Below are 19,807 nucleotides of genomic sequence, written 5' to 3'. Positions count from 1 at the left end.
TCATGAAACATCCACACTGGCAATGGCCTGGAGAGTGGCAGGGCCATGATACATAGCCAGCTCTTTCACTCACCAAATTACTGAGTGAAAGTGTCTCTTCAAAGAAGACATCACAGAGAAACTCAAAAGGGCTAGAGAAAGGGCTTTGAAGTTGAGTCTGACATTTCTATCTTGCAGGTTTTCCCATCTTTCAGAGGTAAAGGGTCTTTTTTCTTTTCCAGACACATCCTGCTCCTACAAAACACGGTGAGTCTGGATTTACCAGGCCTCACCAGACTCTTGATCCCCCTCCCAAGCTGGTGCCCTGCGCATGGCTGTAGCAAGTAAGTAGCGATTCAGAAGTCAGAAACACCCCAACACACCTCTCCATCTCTTGGTAAGAGCAGAGGTGGACGAAGACTGCTCTCAGACTTCTGCAGCATTCAGAGTGCACCACAACATACTCTTTTATTATCACCTTGCAGGTAATTATTACTGTCCTGCCCCTTTTAAAAGTTACTTGCAGCTTCCTGCTTTTCCCTCACCACAGAAGACTGTTCTGAAGGTCATTCACAAATAGGAAGCAAAAAAGCTGTTCCTTGCACATATCCCCAGGAAAGCCTTCAGGTCTGCTCGGCCAAAGATAGCAAGTCTAGTTGATACGGTTAAGACCTCCTGCAAGGTGGCCCAGCAATGCCAGCAGGCCACAGTGTCATCACAGCTAGAAGGGTTGAAAATAAGGTATCCCCCCCCAAGGTGATTACCACAGCACTAACAGGATAGGAAATCCTGAGAGATTAAGCTCTATGTTGGGCTAAATGCAAACACACACGAGCTGCAAAGCAGTAGCTGTTAACATTTTGGTAAGGATGCAGTCAGCATAGAGAGACACAGAGCACAGCCACTTCTGGGCTGGTAATTCCAGTGCCCCGAAGACAAGGAACCCACATGCGTTTAAACACTGCTAAATCAAGTCCTTGTTGACAAAGTAGAAGCATGTCATTGTGCCCAGCCAGCTTATAATGTTGTCTTTCATTAGGCAAATATTCTGCAGAATGACAGTCTATGTAAAGCAATATTCATGAATTACTTCTCCGTGAAAAGATAAATCCTACCTCTAAGCTCAAGCTGGAGCTTGTAGAGGCTACTTTGTACCAAAGCAGTTTAAAATCCAGGTAAAAACAGGATCAAACCCAAAAGAACAGAGACTTTCTTAGGCTCTTGTATATTTCCAGGCTCCAAGCATGCAGAAAACTCAAAAGAGTCATTTACTTGCATAAGCCTTAAGTGATCAGTACTGACCAACTCATTGACTGAGATACTAATTGCCATGAATGAAGACGACAGAATTACATCTTTAGCCCTACAAACACATGTTGCCTATTTTTCCCTTGAGTGTCTCAGGTATGCATTAGTATCACAATTTGCAACCCGCATGCGAGCTGGAGTTTACTTTCTGTGTGTTATTGGTGCAATAGTTCTCAAATTAGCTCAGCCTCACATCAGTAACTGGCTTCAGTAGCAGGCCCTGCATAATCACTGATGAACTGAGGAATAATAAAATCTGCATGAGGTTCAACTTGCGCAGGAATCCGTGCCATGCACCTAGTCAGACAACTGTTTCTCAGCACAGAGCGTTCACGAATCCTGTCTAACGCTGCATGCAGGTTCTGTACTCTGTCTTTGAGCAGCTTTGCAAAACAACTCCATTTCTGGCTGCCAAACGAGTTGAAGGAGAGAGTTAAACTCCCAATATCTAATCCATGCTGCTGCAAGCACAAAACACATAGGCATGCTTCATAAACAAACACCTTCTGATTTCTCAAAACCTCTTTGTAGCATTTTTTCCATCAGTATTTCTCCCAACTGTTGTTTCTGGGTCCGTCAGAAATTGCTGAACTTCCACATATATTCTGACTAGATGTATCTTTAACCTCAAGTGGACTGTCAAGCCAGATGCCAGATGCCCCCTTACTTCCTCAGAGCAAACTATCAGTAAACCTTAGCATAACTTTACTTTGAGCCTTAAACTAACAGCATGTGAAAAGATTAATATGAATAAATTCAAAACTAATCAGATCCCTTCTTTAAATGTTGACACAGTATTATTTATATCCCATAAATACCTTCTTGACTAAAATTCATCCCAGGAGATTGGCATCTTGCCAGTTCTATTCATATTTACTGTATTTATATAGTACAGTTGGCCAAGGATAATATTTAAGACAAAATATGCCTTAGGGTATATACAATATCTCTTATAGTTTTCCTTTTAAATCTCCTCATTGCTAAAAATATTTAGTCTGAACTTTATAAAAATGCCCCACAAAGACCTATCAGCAATCTGCAGTGATATATGGCTGACTACGAGTATAATTAGAACATATTTGTAATAGTTGGGCTGTAGTCAGTTACTGAATGTTAGCAACTCGCGGTAGAAAGCGAACCACTGATCTTTCCCATGCCTTCCCCCGAGCAGCCTCTGACCTTCGGTGCGCTCACGCCGAACCCCCTCTCCCTCCTGCCTGTCCCGAGCGCAGCAGAAACTGGAGAGTTTTAAAAAAAAAATCACTTTGAGAAGTTTAGGACAAAGCGGCTGTGGCCGCCAAAGCTGCGTTTTCAATTTCTTCCTTTAAAATATGGTGGAATGATTTCTTCCCTCCTGTCTTTTTTGGAAAGGTTCGCCCCATCCAGTATAACTAGAGAGCAGTGGAAAAACAGTTAACCTACTTACTATGATGTTAGCGACAGCACTTGCACAGTAGTGCTGGATTTGCTACTAAATGGCCTTTCCCAAACTTCCCAAGTTTGCTAAATCCCAAACTTCTGATGCTCTCTGTTGGTAGATACCTGCAATCTACCCTGCTCTTCCAAAACCTCTATCGATACTTCAGCACAAACCTGGCCTCCGTCAACATTTTAAAAATAGTTCTTCTTTTGTCAACACTATCCAAGTCGCACACCACAGATATTTTAATTTTCTGGAAAGTCTGTGGCTGCATTCTGGACTCTCGGGTCTCTGTTGGTGGTTCAAGCAAGGAAACAGGAGAGACGCGTGGCCAGGATGGATGCGTTTCTGCCCTCAGAGACTGCTGCAGGCTGCGCTCCGCGTGGCAGGCAGCCCGTATAACCTCTGCTCCTGGGCGCTCACCACCAAAAGCAGCCCCAGCAAAATGCGCCTTGACACCAGGGAGAAACCGACGCGATTTCCACCTCCTCGCTCCACGCTACTGCTACAAATCGCACTGCACCTCTCTGCTCAGACCCGCTTGGCTCCGCCGCGCATTTTTTTCAAAAAGTATTTCTCCCCTGAGGGGAACAAGTGTGGAGTGTATTTATCATGGCTATTATGGATGGTGCCATAATTACAATAATAAAATGGCTCTGACTGCCAGGGTGTCCTGTACCTGATGCTGTCATTTAACGATAGAGGAGGAAGGGAAGGCAGCTGCAGAGTGTGGGGCTCAGATACTTTGGCTGGCATCCTAGCAGTATCGTATGCAAGACGGAGCAAGCCCCTAAGCCACAACTTGCTAAAACCAAAAATAAATAAGGGAAAATGCAATTAGAAACTCGGATAAAGTTACCAAGATGGCTCCATTATCTATTTAAACACGAGGCACATGCTTTCCAAAAGCACACGGCGAGGATGGGGGGGCGTCAAGTGGCAGGGAGGGGGAAGAGGGAGTGAAATGAAAAGAGTCGGGACGAGGAGCTGGATACGCCAGCGGTGCAGTTATTTTTGACTTCTGGTATTTCACTTTCCTCGGTAGGATGATGATCTAGATTCTTTTAAGGGAGTGTTACGCTTTTCCATTTTTTTTTTGTCCCCCCCTCTCAAACTTTGCTACCAAAACAGACAGGCGTGTTGTTACGATTAATAACCATCCTAGGTGGATTTGCTCAGCACAGAGAATTTATGCCCTTTTCTTTTGCAAAATGTGGTGCGGGTCATAGGGAGGTCGTTGGGAAGCGCCAGAGGGGCTGAGGCAGGTTCCAGGAACCAACTAACCAGGAGGGAAAACTTCTCCTCTCCCCGAAATGAGAGCACCGATGAACTGAAGTGGGTGGCCGGATAAGGGAGAAGGGAGGGAGGCAGCCTGTCCTCCCCAAGCACCACTCGGGATAGTGGTTTGCAGGACCATGTCCTGGAGAGAAAGGAGCAAATCGAAGCTGGTGGATTTCTTTCCTCTTTATTTATTATTTATTATTATTTAAGTCCTCCTTTTCTTTTCAGTCATGACGAGGTGGAAACCTGCCCGACTCAGACACTCCAAGGGAAACAACAGCAGTGGAAAGATATTTTAGGAGGCTGCACATGGGGCCGCAGGGGAGCCAGGGATCTGAGCTGGCGGCGGGCAGGGAGCGGGATCCCGGGATGGGGGGAGCTCAGGTACGTGGTGCTGGGAAGTGGAGGCACTGCCCGAGATCCCCGGAAGGGACTTCCAAGGGGGACCCAAAACCTCACGAGCACACACAGACACCCCCACCAAAGGAAACCCTCCGAGAGGCTCCGCAGGCGAGCGCAAAGCGAGCAGATACGGATAATGATGCAGGGGGACGGTATTTCCAGGTGCCGGGCACCGCCAAGCCCCCGGGCCAGCATCACCCTCACACGCACAAACCCAGAGCACTTACTTTCGGGGTAAAAAGGCTGCATGTCTACTTTGTAGACTTCTTTGGCGTAGTACTCCTCGTCGCTCCGCTCCCGCTCGCAAGTGGCGGCTCGGTGGTTGGCTTTCTCCTGCAGCAGGTCCCTGGTGCTGTTGTAGATGGAGATGACCTCCGGGGGCACCTCCTCGGGCTCGGGGTACTCGTCCGGGGGGCTGGTGAGCTTCAGCTTGCTCAAGATCTGCCCCCGGATCGCCTCGATCCTCTTGCGCATGAACTGATCCATGTCGAGGGTGCTGCAGGTAGACAGGCTGAGCGCCACGGCGGCCAGATCCAGGGTGAGAAACACGCTCAGGAGATAGCAGTGCATTTTAGGCGTTTAAATACAGCGCCCCCCCCTCCCAAAAAAAAAAAAAAAAAAAGTGACTTTATCAACGCGCGGCAGCGACGAAGTTTCAAAAAGATTAATAATTAAAAAATGAAACGGGGAGTCGTGTGCAAACAAAACGGAAGATCTGCAGACAAGATGCAATTAAAAAAACGGACTGCAGGGAACGACTTGCAATCAAAAAAAAAAAAAAAAAAGCACGGGAGTCGCCAGTGAAAAAAAAAATCAAAAATAACAATAATAAAAAAGGAGCAAGTCGCTACAACTAGCTAAAAACTTCGGGGGTGGAGAGAGGGACGCAGCCAAGAGGAAAAAAAAAAAAAAAAAGTGAAAACCCAAACGGACAAACAAACCTGCGACTCAAGCGGGTCGGAAAGAGACTGTTCTCAGCGAGCTGGCGGCGCGGGGTGGAAAACACACAGGGAAAAAAAAAGGGAAAAAAAAAAAAAAAGCAGCAGCGGCAGCCCCGGGGAGGGGAGCGGAGCGGCGCGGCGCGGCGCGCGGGGAGGGGGCAGGGAGCGCGGCGGGGGCTGCTCACGGGCGGCGGGGCCGGGCGGCGGGCGCTGCGCCCCGCCGCGCCCGGCGGCCCCCGGCGGGCACCGCGCAGCGGCCCGCGCCGCGCGCAGCGGCCCCGCGGAGGCTCGGCGAGAGGCGCGCACGTGCGCGGAGCGCCCGCGGGCGGCAGCGATGGCGCGGCCGGCCGCGTCGCGCCGCCTGCACCGGCGCCACCCCCGCGCGGGCCCGGGCCGCTTCCAGCGCCCTCCTCTTCCTCCCGCCGCCGCCGCCGCCGCTGTGAGGGCGCGGGGCGGCCGCCCGCGCTCGCCGCCTGCCGCCGCTGTGAGGCCCGCGGCCGGGCCGCGCTACGCCACGCTGCGCTGCGAGCGGGGCAGCGCTGCCAGCAGATAACATCGCGGCCGCGCCGCCGCGGGGACGTTTATAAGCGCTGCCCGCCCCACGTGCTCGCCCCGCCGCGCCGCGCCGCGGAGCGACGTGACGTGGGGGCGCGGAGCGGCGCGGGGGCTCCCGCGGCGGCGGCGACCGCCCCGGCGCTGCCCCCCGGCCGGGAGCCCCGGGCGAGGAGGCGGCGGGGGCGGGCATGGAAAGGCACCTCACTCCTGCCAGCCCTGTTTGCTTTTTTTTCCCCCTTTTTTTTTTTTTTCTAAAAGGCTTTAATGTTGCTTACACCTATTATTAAAGCAATTGGGCCAAACACCACCCTAGCCTTACAGGAAGAAGGAGCAGCCCTGCTCAGACGCCTCAAGAAAAGCACCTGGATGTGTTGCTGTGGAAAGTGTACAGGGGCAAAGAGGGGATGAGCCCGCACGGCTCTACCTGGGCCTTGCTCCTGGATTTCACTGCCAAGGGGGGTTTGGGCAGGGCTCCTGCCTCCCCTCTGACCCGCCACCTGGTACGAGTGCTCTGCAGGACGTGGGGGCGAGGGCCGGCTGCTCCTCTGCCTGCTCGGGTCCTGCCACGAGGGTGCAAAAGCAGCCTCAGCTGCACTTGACAGAGCTGCTCCAGCCCCGCGCTCTCTGTCCGCGTCTGCAATTCAGTTTTTCCGCTACCTCTTCTGGCCACAGGAAACATCACAGTCTCAAACACTTGCCTTATCCAGAGCATGTCTAAGGGGAATGTCTCATACTTCAACCTCAGGAGGACAGCCTCCCACCTCTTCCCTAGAAAAATTACAGTCTACTAGACATCCCTCCACTTCATGACACAAGGCTTTTCTTGCACAGGGCCTTTATCACTGACTTCATAAAGTCAACACTGACTTCATACAATGATCAAGTGGCCTTTTTCCTTATGCTCACTAATTTTATCCCTAAGCTCACCTCAGAAGTAAGTTGTCACAGTCTTTAGTCAATAGGTGGAAACACAGAAGGACTTTCAAAGCTTTGTGTAGTGGTGAAGCTATTTCTGAAGAACCTCTTCTGAAGAGCACATGCTCGTAGGACAGGCCAAGAAGGTGCTCTAAGGGGCACAGGCACTCAGGACTAGGGCTCAATCCTCTGTTTAAAAATACGTGGATATGCGCAGCTCTGCAGACACAACTGAGATGACATCTTCATGGATGCAAGCGCCAGTGGTGCTTTCCATTTAAATCTCGGAATTCTGCAAGACCAGATTAAGCATCTGTGCCACAACACCACATTTAACTGCCAAGTGTGTCAATGTCCTGCTCCTTCTGACCTAAAAAACACAGCTGCAGTGATGGGAACGGCAACGCTTCCAGCAGCCACTTGCATAAGCAAGGAAACCCTGTGTGCAGACTCAGCTGCTTTTACTTGGGCAACAACACACCTGTACAAAACCCGGGGACACTTCCTTGAGCTGCGACGTCCCACGGCTCCGCTCACTTGGATAAGCAGCTGAGGAACTCTGTATCACGAGGTACCTTGACTGCAAATAACCGCAAAAAGCATTATTAAATTATTTCCTCCAAAACCTAGGGCTAAAGCCCTAGAAATGAAGAAATGTCATATACTCCATCCTTAGCCTCGATCCCTGGCCCTGGATGACTTGGCTGTTGTTAATGTGCTAACTGGGGAGCTTCAGAACAGCCCTGGGGACAGCAGGTCACTCAGCTTCTGCAAGGGCCCTGGCACAGCATCAACAGCAAACTTTGTGCTATTGCTCAGGAGAGCTGCGTGGACTTAGTACTGCCACAAAGCAAATGTTTTGAATCTTTAAAAGTGTATTTCTATGCCAGTTTGGAAGGAAAATTAAACATCACAGCATCTTTCACAAAAAGAAATCCTACAGCCTCATTGGTGCCCAAATTAAGGCAACCCCTAACAGGGGCTGCCGAAATTCCGGTATCTTCCACAGCTGGGAAGGCAGCGCACGCAGTGGCAGATGTTCTGCAGGAACCCACCACATAAGCTGCCAGAGATCCAGGTAACAGAAAGGCACCTTGACTGGGTTTCGAAAGTTTCTGAGACTCTTCCCAGTCTGGCAACATACTCCCCAGATTTTCCTGAACACCTAGGAAAAGGCTGCTTCTGCTCTCAAGCTTGCTTCCTGCCTGACTCCACAAATTCCGCGAGGCAGCATCAGGGCTCGGAGCTCAGCCTTGCCTCACCACCAAGCCTCTAGTGACAAAACTAGATCCCCCAAATTTTCCAGCAGCACCAGGGTGATGTTTTTGCCATGCAGAACTTCCTGGGAGCAGCAGAGCCCGGCTTAGGCTTCTCCATTGGGAAAGCCCAGACGTGGCCACCGGAGCTAAATCCCCAAGAGCTGCAGAAGGGCGAGTACACATGCCCCGATTCCCCCCAGGAAAGGACACTGGCCAAACCATTAAAATACACAGCAGCATTCATAAACACCAACTTCCCATTTTGCAAACGGAAAAATATTTGGAACATATACATCACGATACGCCTGATCTTATTTCCAAAAATCCCTCCCCTGCACGTACTTCGTTTTAGCCATAAAAGACAGCAGCACTCTCAACAGGTAACATTTTTACCTTGATAAAGATGCTGAAGTTTTGATCAAAAATTACAGAGATAAATTATGTTCATTGTTCAAAACTGGCTCGATGCCCTTCTGCATGGGTAATTTGATTTCTACATGATATATGAATATTGAAAATGAAAGCTAACTGACTTCATATTTTATTCTTACTTTTATTTATTTTGAAATAGTTTGTATTTAATTTACCTATTAGCTTTGAAAGCTGCCAGGATTGTCAGGCAGTAAAATTCAGCTAAACTTACTTTTATCTGTTCTCTGCCTTTACAAAATAGACTCATCGTACGTGGCCATCAGTGAAAGACTTATGACTAAGTAGTACGCATACAGTGAGAGAACAGAACTTACCTGTTCTCGAGCTTTTAATTCAATACAATACTGTCTTTTTATATATTGATTTTTTTTTAATAAATAGTAACTGTTTATTAGAAAAACAGGGACACCTGGAGAGTTACTTCACTAAACCTAAAGGTTTTGTGTTTCCTATTAACCTAAAAATTATGTGGTCAGGATTTTACAATTTGTGGTTTCTTTTTAGATTGTTTTGGTTATACGCAAATGTGCTGCATGAAATACAAAGGCAATAATCTTTCTAAAGCTGCTGACGACCAGGTCATTAAGTCAGGTGGCTGTCCACGTTTCATAAACTAAAGAACATTGTTAGAAGAGGAGCAACTTTTAAAAGTTAGGAGGTGACTTTCGTCAGCTCGCACACTGATGACGAGTGCAGGATGGTTGCACAAGTAATTCTTTGTGGCACGCACAGAAGTTTGCAGCAGTTACTGTAGTCACGCAGAACCTCACTTGTTCTGACATAGGGTGCGAGTTGCAAGTGTTTGAATTCTCCTCTTTATGGCAGCACATACATGAAGGTTCAATCTGTAGAGTTGAAGTGGCACTTAATAAAGGTGAGGCAAGGAGGAGATGACAAATAATGGAAAATTGTAATATATACAATAATAAACTCCAACATTTTACTGTTTATTATCTTTAGTCAAGTAGAAGTCCATACTTCAGTGCTGTATTTCATTACTGTGCACACTAATGCCAATATGAATTGGAGAGCAAATCCTGCTGAACCTACTAATGCAAGCAGCCCTGCTGCCACTAGGATCGCCTTCCAAACCACCCCAACCCACTCCCACAATATATGTTCCATATATGTTCCAGGAGATAATGGCTACTTTTTATTGTGTGCTGTCCAGTATGCAAGACTGCTGTCCATATATATACACATTCACACATAACTACTTGCCAGCCTCGCAAATCAAAGGCACCTTTCTGCTTCTTTTTGCACCCACTCATGCAAAATGGATTCAGTAGCTTCAGCAAAAAGCAGTCACAAGAGAACAGTCAGTAGGAGGCAACTCCACAAAAGCCATGCAGGAATCACTTTGGTTGGCTTAGGGAATGTCCCCCTAGGGAAAGTCCCCCAAAGATAAGAGAAACTCTGAGAACAGAACGGAGCGTGACCATTACTCTCTATCTCAGTTCTGCTGTTGTTATCCACATACTGCATGGCTTGGGTTTGACAATCCATAAAATAGCCTTCCTGCTGTAAACTCATCCATTCTTCCCAAAGAATAATGCAGAATATCAGGAAGCGTAAGGAATCAGCAAAAAGATAGTGGCCTAAACATTTTATCCTAAGCATAGAAATAGACATTAATTTTCTATAAAGCATGCACACATCAATACTTCATCCAAAGGAGGGGTTTTTTGTCCCCAAAGCCAATTCCCATCTTCAAATCAGTCACGACAGAAGTTTTGACAACAATTTTGTGAATGTCAGAAGTTCCTCCTATGGTTACATCTTCCAGTTGAGGGTGGAGGAGAGGGAATTCCTTAATCCTAGCACCTGCTATTTTAATCACGCCAGGAAATCCTGTTTCCGCTCAAGTCACTAAAACCTTTGCTGTAAGTATCAATGGAGGAAAATGATCAAATTCACTAACTAAAAATTTCAAAAAAGAAGGAATGCAAGTGCCTTGGTGTATGCACCACAGGGGCTTGATACCTCCTTTTAGCAAGAAGGCCTAAGAAAAGACAGTAGAATGAAAGTCAACTCTTTAATCTCAATGTTTGAACTCCTGACCTTCATCTCTATCTCAGTACCACTGTACGGCTGTTACATGCTATTTTTGACCTGCTCAGTGATAATTTGAGCTATGCCTCATTAAGTATCACACAAATTATATCTAGAATGTTGCATTTCTTACAGAACATCTACAGGCACTTGATCAGCAAATAAATATGCAACTCCAGTTAGAATACCCTTCTAGATGATGCTTCTGCTGGTTCAGGAAGATTACACATCCAGCAAAATGAAGCGACAGTGACTTCAGAAAATGGATCAGCAGTAATGCAATGCCTGAAGCCATATTCTGTCTTGCAAAACTAATGAACAACAAAAAAACACAGCCCTAAGACCGAGTCCTGGGTTCACAACCTGCTGGTGCAGGCTATGCAGAAAAGAAAAAAGGAAAAAAGAGTAATTTAAAGTTGCTTCAGAAATATTTTCATGTTTTTTAAGCAACACATGTTTGAGGTAATCCTGGGGAGTTTAAAAATGCAATGTATTGTTTTATATTACCTCAGGGGAAAAGAAAGCCTCTACATGCAATATTAAAGCTTTGTACTGCATTTACAAAACTAGCTCTGGAGAAGGGCTTTCTATTTCCTCTCTCTCTTCTCCTCCCAGCCTTACACATTTTGAAACCTCCTTTCTACATCAAGATACTGCAATCAATGGAAGTGTGTTATTCTTGCATGGCTGATGGCATGACACTCTTCCAGAAAGACAGCTCAAACATGGTGACTAAATCTATAAATAGAACAGAAAGCCCTACTTCAGGTGGAATTCATTTCCATGCAAAACTTCACACAAAGCTCATATATTTCATATTTTTCATTGCACAAAGGTTAATTTCTATCTAAGCATAAAATACTGGCTCTTTTCCTTCATGACACTAGGAGGATAGGTATGCTTATTTTGTCAGTGCACAGTCAAAAAACTGCCCAATGTAATAGGAATATAGGAATATAAGATGACTTGTAAGAAATTTTGCACTTAGAATCACATACTTTTGGATTCTGTGATAAAGCAGAGGTTTTGTATTCCTATATTCTCATACAGACTGCAAGCTGAGTGCAAGCTATCACAAAGTAAATCTAAGGCTACTGCCACTAGTCTTGCTCTTCTCATGTACATTTTCAGGCCCGTTAGCTACAGCTTGCCTTAGGTTGAAGTGAACCTGAAGTGAACTTATTTATACAGCAACTGTGAAACCATTTCAGAGCCTGATCCAGAACAGGCCACCTGAAAGGAATGGCTGAGGTATTCAGTATCCTCTCATTCACAGAACCATAGAATCTTTTAAGGTTGGAAGGCACCTCTAGAGGTCATCTAGTCCAATCCCCCTGCACACACAGGGTCACCTAGAGCACGTGGCACAGGACTGCGTCCAAGCGGGTTTTGAAGATCTCCAGAGAAGGAGATTCCACAACCTCTTTGAGCAGCCTGTTCCAGTGCTCTGTCACCCTCGCTGTCAAGAAATTTTTCCTTAAGTTCCTGTGGAACTTTTGGTGCTTCAGTTTGTGGCCATTACCTCTTGTTCTGTCAGTGGCCACCACTGAAAAGAGCCCAGCACCATCCTCCTCACTCCCTCCCTTGAGGTACTTATAGACACTGATTAGATCCCCTCTCAGCCTTCTCTTCTCCAGGCTGAACAGGCCCAGCTCCCTCAGCCTCTCCTCATAGGGCAGATGTTCCAGGCCCCTGATCATCCTTGCGGCCCTGCACTGGACTCTCTCCAGCAGCTCCACATCCCTCTTGTACTGTGAGGCCCAGAACTGGACACAGTACTCCAGATGTGGCCTCACCAGGGCTGAGTAGAGGGGCAGGATCACCTCCCTCAACCTGCTGGAGATGCTCTTCTTAATGCACCCCAGGATCCCATTGGCCTTGGCCACAAGGGCACACTGCTGCCTTATGGTCAACTTGTCCACCATGACACCCAGGTCCCTCTCTGCAGAGCTGCTCTCCAGAAGGTCGGTCCCCAGCCTGTACTGGTGTCTGGGGTTATTCCTTCCCAGGTGCAGGACCTTGCACTTGGCCTTGTTGAATTTCATGGGGTTTTTCACCGCCCAGTTGTCCAGTCTGTCCAGATCCCTCTGGATGGCAGCACAGCCCTCTGGGGTGTCAGCTCCTCCTCCCAGTTTGGTATCATCAGCAAACTTGCTGAGGGAGCACTCTGTGCCTTCATCCAGGTCATAGATGAATAAATTGAACAGGACTGGACCGAGGACTGACCCCTGGGGCAGATGGCTGTTAAAGATGTAAACTCTCCTGGTTTTCAGCACAACACAGCCTCACAAACTAGCCTGAGCTCTAACCCCACTGTGAGCAGTCCCTTCTGCTTTTTACTTGACTCAAGTTTGTGATCTGGAAATGGCAATATCTGAGCCTCTCGAGCCTCCCTGACTAATAGTTTTCTGCAAGCGCCTTCCATCCACACTAGTGAAGCCTACATTTTGAAAGGCTCTAGGGTCTGCACCACCATTTCACAAAAACAATTCCATCACATTTCAAATTAAGCCAGACTTAGGTCTGCTTTAAGCTGAAGAAGCACCTTTGGACAGGTACAAACTCCTAACTCTCTCACCTTCTGACCTACTGCATATCCGTGTGTCCTTTTTGATGCCACCTGTCACAGAGAGCAGGCCATATGTTGCAAAGGAAAAGTCAAGGAGCAGAAACAAGTAGACAATGCTACTTTAATTTTTTTTTCTTTTTTTTTTCTTTTTTTCCTCTCATTGTATTGTGAAAGTTTTATTTCCCATTCAGCATCATATGCCATGTCTTTCTACTTTATGTGGCAAGCATACTATGGTATCTCAGTAGGCAAAGAATGTGATCTGCAACATTCAAGGCTGGGGCCCTGTTGACCCTGCAGGTTACGAGATTTATGTAACTGCTCAGCTTTCCCAGCAGAAGGGCTGCTAAAGGCTCAGTACCCAGAAACAGATGTTGTGTGCTTCTCTTGTTCATGGCAACTATATGCACCTGTTCAGGTCTGGGCTGCACCTGGAAGAACAGGGAAAGCTCTACCTGCACATCTGGCAGGCCCAAACCTGGGGTTTAGGGCCTGCCAGACCTCTTCCATAAAGCTCATGAGGAAGAGTTTGTGCAACCCTTGTTTCAAAAAGCTGTAGGTCTTCAACAGAACACGTAATCGCCCCATGTGGAGGGTAGGAATGAGGAATGTCCTCAGTGAAACACGCTTCAGAGTAAGAACAACCTGATAATATCCCTCCATCCTCCAAGACAGGCCACAGTTTAATGACAAAGGTGTTTAAAAGCATAAAGGAAGAATTATATACTACTTGTATGCACATTTTGGGGGGAGTTTGGCAGGTCATCTTACCTAATACCCTAGTAATGGTAGTATCCCTCTGACCATTTACTGTTTTCTTAAAGCAGAAGCAAACAGATAAAAAATAAAAGGCACTCTCAGCACAACAAACCAAAAATTTGGTTCCGCAATGCAAAAGCAAAGTGATCTATCATATATAGCAAGTCAGATGGTCCAGCATTGCTTCAGCAGTCACGGAAGTTTCTGAGAACCAAAGGCAAAGGCCTCTGCTATGCCTAATACTCACAGTACAGATACAGGTACTGTGTCTGCTCATTTTCCTTCATTTCCTGCAGGTTCGTTTTCCTTCTTTTTTGGGCTACACTCTTTACATAAAATATATTTCACTTCTACTTTATTTCTCTGCATTAGTATCAAACTTGTAAGTGCTGCAGCAGTTACTCAACAAAAGCGAAGAGCAAACACAGCAGATGGACAGAACAGCAGTAGTAATGGTAATCTTGATCCAAAGGTTTTAAAAATCAATATACTCTTTTCCTGTTACCATCTAGTGGCACCCACTTGAGAATTTTATTATTTTTTTTCTCTTAGTAAAGAAATATTTATTTCATAAGCTTTAATTCATTAGCATTTCATAGAACTAATAAAACATTTCAGCAGGTATTGTCAAGTATTTCATTGCCCTAAAGAACATCAGTATACAGACACGCTTTGTTACTAGCACCTTTAGTTATGTGACATCCTTTATTTTTGAACCTGATTACACCGATGACGTGTTTTTTCTTACCCTTTTATCTGCAAGAATTGCTCTGAGGTAATGACTATGTCATGGGCAGAGATGTCAAAGTCCCAACTGTAGAACGCAGTAAGCTCAAATACTTGGCCCTCTAGCATCATGTGTGTAACCTTAGGCACCCATCTTAAAATAGATGCACACAAACTTTGTACCCTGGACTTGGGCCACTTTTAATGTAAGGCTGCTTAAAAATCATACGCTTAGGAAGCTTTCCTAGTGGCAGAGCTGGGAACGAAGCCCAAAATTGCTGATACCTACATTTCTATCTCTCACTTCACACACTTTCATATAATTGCCCTCAAACTTTGTAACTTACAGATCACTCGAGAAACAAAGAAAATCCTCACTGAACAAACTGTATGCAACCTGAAAGTCAATGCAGTAAATATTCAGAATAATAATCAAAACAAACATTTATAAAATCAAGAAAGCTTTTCATTGCCCTTTTGCGTGGATAAAGCAATGCTTATACGTGTATTTCTACTCTGAACAAGAGAATGTTCTTCTTAACTGGATTCAAAAAAAAGCAACAAAGTCATTCAAAAGCCAAAGGCCTTGAGTCATAATCAAAGAAGAGCTAAAGTTGGAAGGGAAGATCTCCAGAGATCATCTAGTCCAACCCCCCTGCACACGCAGGGACACCTAAAGCACATGGCACAGGACTGCATCCAGGCAAGTTTGAAGATCTCCAGAGAAGGAGACTCCACAGCCTCTCTGGGCAGCCTGTTCCAGGTCTCTGTCACCCTCACAGGAAAGTTCTTCCTCAGATGGAAATGGAACTTCCTGTGTTTCAATTTGTACCCATTACCCCTTGTCCTGTCACTGTCCGAGAATAGTTTGTCCCCATCTTTTTTACGTTCTCCCCTCATCTCTAAGATTACATTAATAATGCAGTTTATAAAGGGTTCAGAAATGGCTAGGGGGTGACCTTGATAAGTACTTTTACATTCAAACATATCAACATGTTTTAAAATTGAGCCAAGAAAGTCTTTGCTAACTTCTACTTGTGGTCACACATGCCTGCAAGAGGAACATTAAATACTAGTACCTAATAAGGTCATATATGTAACTATTTCTGAAGTATACATTAGGCTTCTGATAATAAAAAAATGCAACCAGTATCTTCTTACAGTGAACTATTTCTATTAATGATTTAACTATTTTTGAGTACACAATGTCTGTAAGTAGTATTAGTGGCAGCAGAGTACATGAAGATAAACACAAGCATCTTTGGTGTTGGAGCTATTCAGTTTAACATGAGTTACGCATTTGAAGACATTATTTTGTCTAAGACATAGCACCCTGTCTGCAAAAATGAATGAAGGAAACACCTGTATCTAGGTAATCTACACAGCTGAAGTCTTTTCAGATCCACATACTGGAAGAGTATAAACCCATTGCTGTAGGTAGCAGTATATGAAAGTGACACCCTTCCACCTCACTTTGCAAAGCCTCCACTTTAACATCTTAGCTAACACTAGTATTCCACATATTTAATGGAATCCTAAGACTCTTCAACACTTCAAGGCTTCTCCTGGCACTCTTACCCCTTACCTCAGCAAGTCTTGAAGAAATCATTGAGCAATTTGCAGGGCCTGGAAGTGAGCAACATTGATGACTGCTCTGTGTAGATATTAACTATGCCAGGACTCATTTAATATGACAAACTCCTCATTCTTACGAAGTTGTGCAAAGCAGTGTGTGCCAGATGACTTCTGCCTTCCTCCCTGGAGGCAGCTACTGAGCCAGCTCCAAACAGACACAGCTTTAAGACCACCTTCTTCTGGAAGCATCAGAGAATCAAAGCACTTCTGTGGCCTCCAAACAATTTAATCCTCTCTTTAAAAAGATTAAAGAGGAGAGAGAAAGAACATGGGAAAAAGAAAACACAGAAAAGTCCTACTGCCATCATGAAGCAGCAGGAACCCCAGAGAGCCACTTCTGTCCTGTCCATCTGTCTGAACCTGGAGAGAACCTGCTTCAAAGCTGCAGCACAAGTGGGAAATTCCCTCCTCGCTCTCGCAGGGAAGACTGTGCAGTGCAGCAGAGTCAGGCACAGGGATATTCAAGCACTGTTCCCAAAACGTTTCCCTAATAGTAGGCCAAAGAAAAGCAGGGGAAAGATGGCTCTTTCCTCCCCTCACAGGCCAGCTCATGCTTTCCTTATGAAAAAGTTAACACAGTTAATGTGAAGAGAAACTAGACCAGAGAATGACAGGCAAGAACTGACTTCTATACCTTCTCTTATTAAAAAAAAAAAAAAAAAAAAAAAAAAAACACCTTGTTATTTGCTTGTAGTCTATAGAATATTAAGCCTACATACTCTGAAGCTGGCCAGAAGCCTAACAAAACTGGATCCACCCCATCCTTATTGGCTTTATATAGATAGGTACAGAAATACACAAAGTTCGGATGATTCATGCGCTCTGGAATGAAGGGCAGCAGCGCAGCTCTCCCTAAGCAGAGACATTCATGGGAGAAGGCAAGAAGGACCAAGAACTCTTAAGGGGTTCAAAGCAGCAGCAAGAGGCTTTTCTTTTTAGCTGTAATAAAACACTGCCGGAAAAGGAGGTAGGTAGACAGACCAGTTTCTTTTGACTAGCAGGTAAATTAAAACAAAGTTTGCAAAATATTCTAGACACTTTGGCACCAAATTGAAAATATATAGCTCCCAATTGTGCCAAGAACCCTGAACTTACTTCACTTTTCTTGAGACACCATTTATTTTTGGAGGTAGTCACAAGTTCAAATTATTCCAAGAGCCTCCCTGCATATGGCACAACTAAGGGGCAAGGTACAGTATCAAATTTATAAGACTATCAAGCTAGAAATAAAAGCCTGGAAATTATGTTTCTTAAAAGCTAAGAAATGCTCTCAACCCATAGGCAAATGCTAAAGTGCTATTGTGGAATTTAAATGCAACAGGAGCTCAAGATTTTTTCTTATCAATATTAATATACTGAACATTTTTCTTACAGCCATAAGTGACACTGCAGAGTTTTAATGAAAACATTACTACAAAAATGGACCCCCCAAAAAATCCCATAAACCCAGAAGAGCTTTAAAGTTTCAGAATATTTGCAGAGTCACCTCAGGATGCTCTAGTGTCTAAGATCAAGATTTTTTTTTTTTTTTTTTTCCTCCCCCCTCCTCTCTCTCCAGGGGTTTCATCTCAGACAGAGACTGGTAGTATCAGTCAGGATATAAACAGTGTTTAGTCTTTTTAAGAACAGAAAAAAAATGAAGTTACCACCATCAGTATCTTTTTCACTCTGTAAAACTATAAATTTATGGCTATTAACACAACTTTTCATAAGAACTAATTCTTCAGAAAAAAGCAAGACCACCTTAGACTATTATGTTATCTTATAGACTCAGAATTCATTTGGTGTATTTTGGTATTGCACTAATGAGACGCCAGTTCTACTAGTTGAACAGTTACACAAATGTCTAACTTCAGAAGCTAGGACAGCCATATGTCAAACTCTTGTGGTTTCACCACTTGGTATTTTGGGTGTATGCCTTCATTTGTGATAATAAATATCAGGCCACAAACTAATGTCTCCTCAGATATCTAATATGTTTTAACACTCAAAACAGCTTGAAAATCTAAACATTTCTGCTGTTAGCTTTGAGTTCTCCTCCAAGAATTATTCTACAATATATACCAGATGAATAGGCTAGTGATAACACAACTATTGCCAGTTGCTAGGATGAGTTTCTCTAAGATCCTGTATTTTTTTATTTGGAAATACACACAGGTTTCATTCCCCTCCCGCCCACATATGTGTTAGCTTGAAAATCTCAATCTACTCTCCCAGTACACATTTCAATGCTGAAGGGTGGAAAATCTATGAGCAAGTCACTCCTAACAGCATCCTACACTTACACATATACAAGGAAAAGTCTGTACATGACAAATCAGGCAGAATAGTATTATGTATTTAAAATACCAACTGACAGGCCCTAGCACATTATCTTTATGTAGTAAGTAGGTTAAATACCAAAGTTAAAATCTACAGCATTTAAAAAAAAATAAAAAAAAGATGGATTTCAGCCCCAGCCTTGCATTTAAAAGTCCCTAACCACACTATTACACCTTCTGCATGCTGTATATGATGTGCTTATATATAATATTCTGTACTACGTATGTTCACTCCTGTTTTTTCACTACCGGCCAGTCAGGAGAAATTGCTGTAGTTTAAACAAAGTCACTAGTGTTATACTTTCCAAACTTCCGTAATATTCTCACAGTACACACGTAAGCAGAAGAGCTTTTGTTAGATCCTTTAATGACCTAAAGAATTAGCATTATAGTTGACTAAGCCAAGAGGATGCATCTCACAGGTCTGCCTTTTTACTGAAAAGAGAACACCAGAATTCCAAATGGAGCAACACTGAATACAATTTTATTCAGCATTACTAAAACCACATCCCCCCCAAATAAAAACATGAGCAATGACTGTTATTTCCTCTCTTACCAGCCTCTTAAAGACATATAAGCTCAGACCCACAGTGGAAAAACTGTGTGTATACACACACACACATTTATGTGCACATACACCCGCACATACAGCACCAGGCAGTAAGGTCATGTCTGTCTTTTTACAATTGTATTACCATAGTTGTCTCCAATCAAACTAATGCTCCAAGACCAGAGCTATCACATTAATGGTTACTTTTCTTTATTACCTACAAAACCTTTCCTGGCCAAAATAATAAAGACTGTATAGGAGCCCGATAACTTTACAAGGTGACGGCATTTCTGTGTTTATTGTAAGCCATTTCTACTGTGAATTGCTAACAACTTTTCAAAGTGCAACACTGATTTGGAAACGCAGGCGCACTAATACACCAATTGCCATGACTAATGTATAAACTTTTAATGACCTTGGCAAAATCTATCTTTCATTGGGCAGGTGCCACTATTTTGACTGTACAAATGTTTTGGAAATATGTTGAAAATTATACATGTTTTGGAAAATATTTCAGGACTTCAGAATAGTGAATGAAGCTGTATTAAATAAAAGTTTGAAGTGGAGGAGAAAATACACCTCAAACTTCTGCGAGTCTCTATTTTCCTTATAAAACAGGAGACATCCTCTGACTGTTGTACATTCACAGAATGTTGACTTTTTATCGAAACAAAGTAAAAAGATAAAACTTTATCTTGCATGG

The 19,807-nt window shown here is 44.5% G+C and overlaps 1 protein-coding gene across 1 annotated transcript in view; it reads right to left on the bottom strand.

Moving 5' to 3' along the window:
- TGFB2 (transforming growth factor beta 2) overlaps positions 1–5,007 on the bottom strand; it is a 56,891-nt gene extending 51,884 nt beyond the window's left edge. The window contains exon 1 of the mRNA XM_010216545.2: positions 4,618–5,007. Within this exon, the coding sequence (XP_010214847.1) occupies positions 4,618–4,960 (343 nt within the window). The 5' untranslated portion in view covers positions 4,961–5,007. The remainder of the gene's footprint in view (positions 1–4,617) is intronic.
- Between the last annotated feature and the right edge of the window lie 14,800 nt (positions 5,008–19,807).

Source organism: Tinamus guttatus, unplaced genomic scaffold (genome assembly GCF_059628265.1).
Source record: "Tinamus guttatus ecotype Peru unplaced genomic scaffold, ASM5962826v1 Tinamus_guttatus_pri_ptg000033l, whole genome shotgun sequence".
Taxonomy (NCBI): Eukaryota; Metazoa; Chordata; class Aves; order Tinamiformes; family Tinamidae; genus Tinamus; species Tinamus guttatus.
The sequence above is the reverse complement of the archived record's forward strand: the minus strand, read 5'-3'. Positions and strand labels throughout refer to the sequence as shown.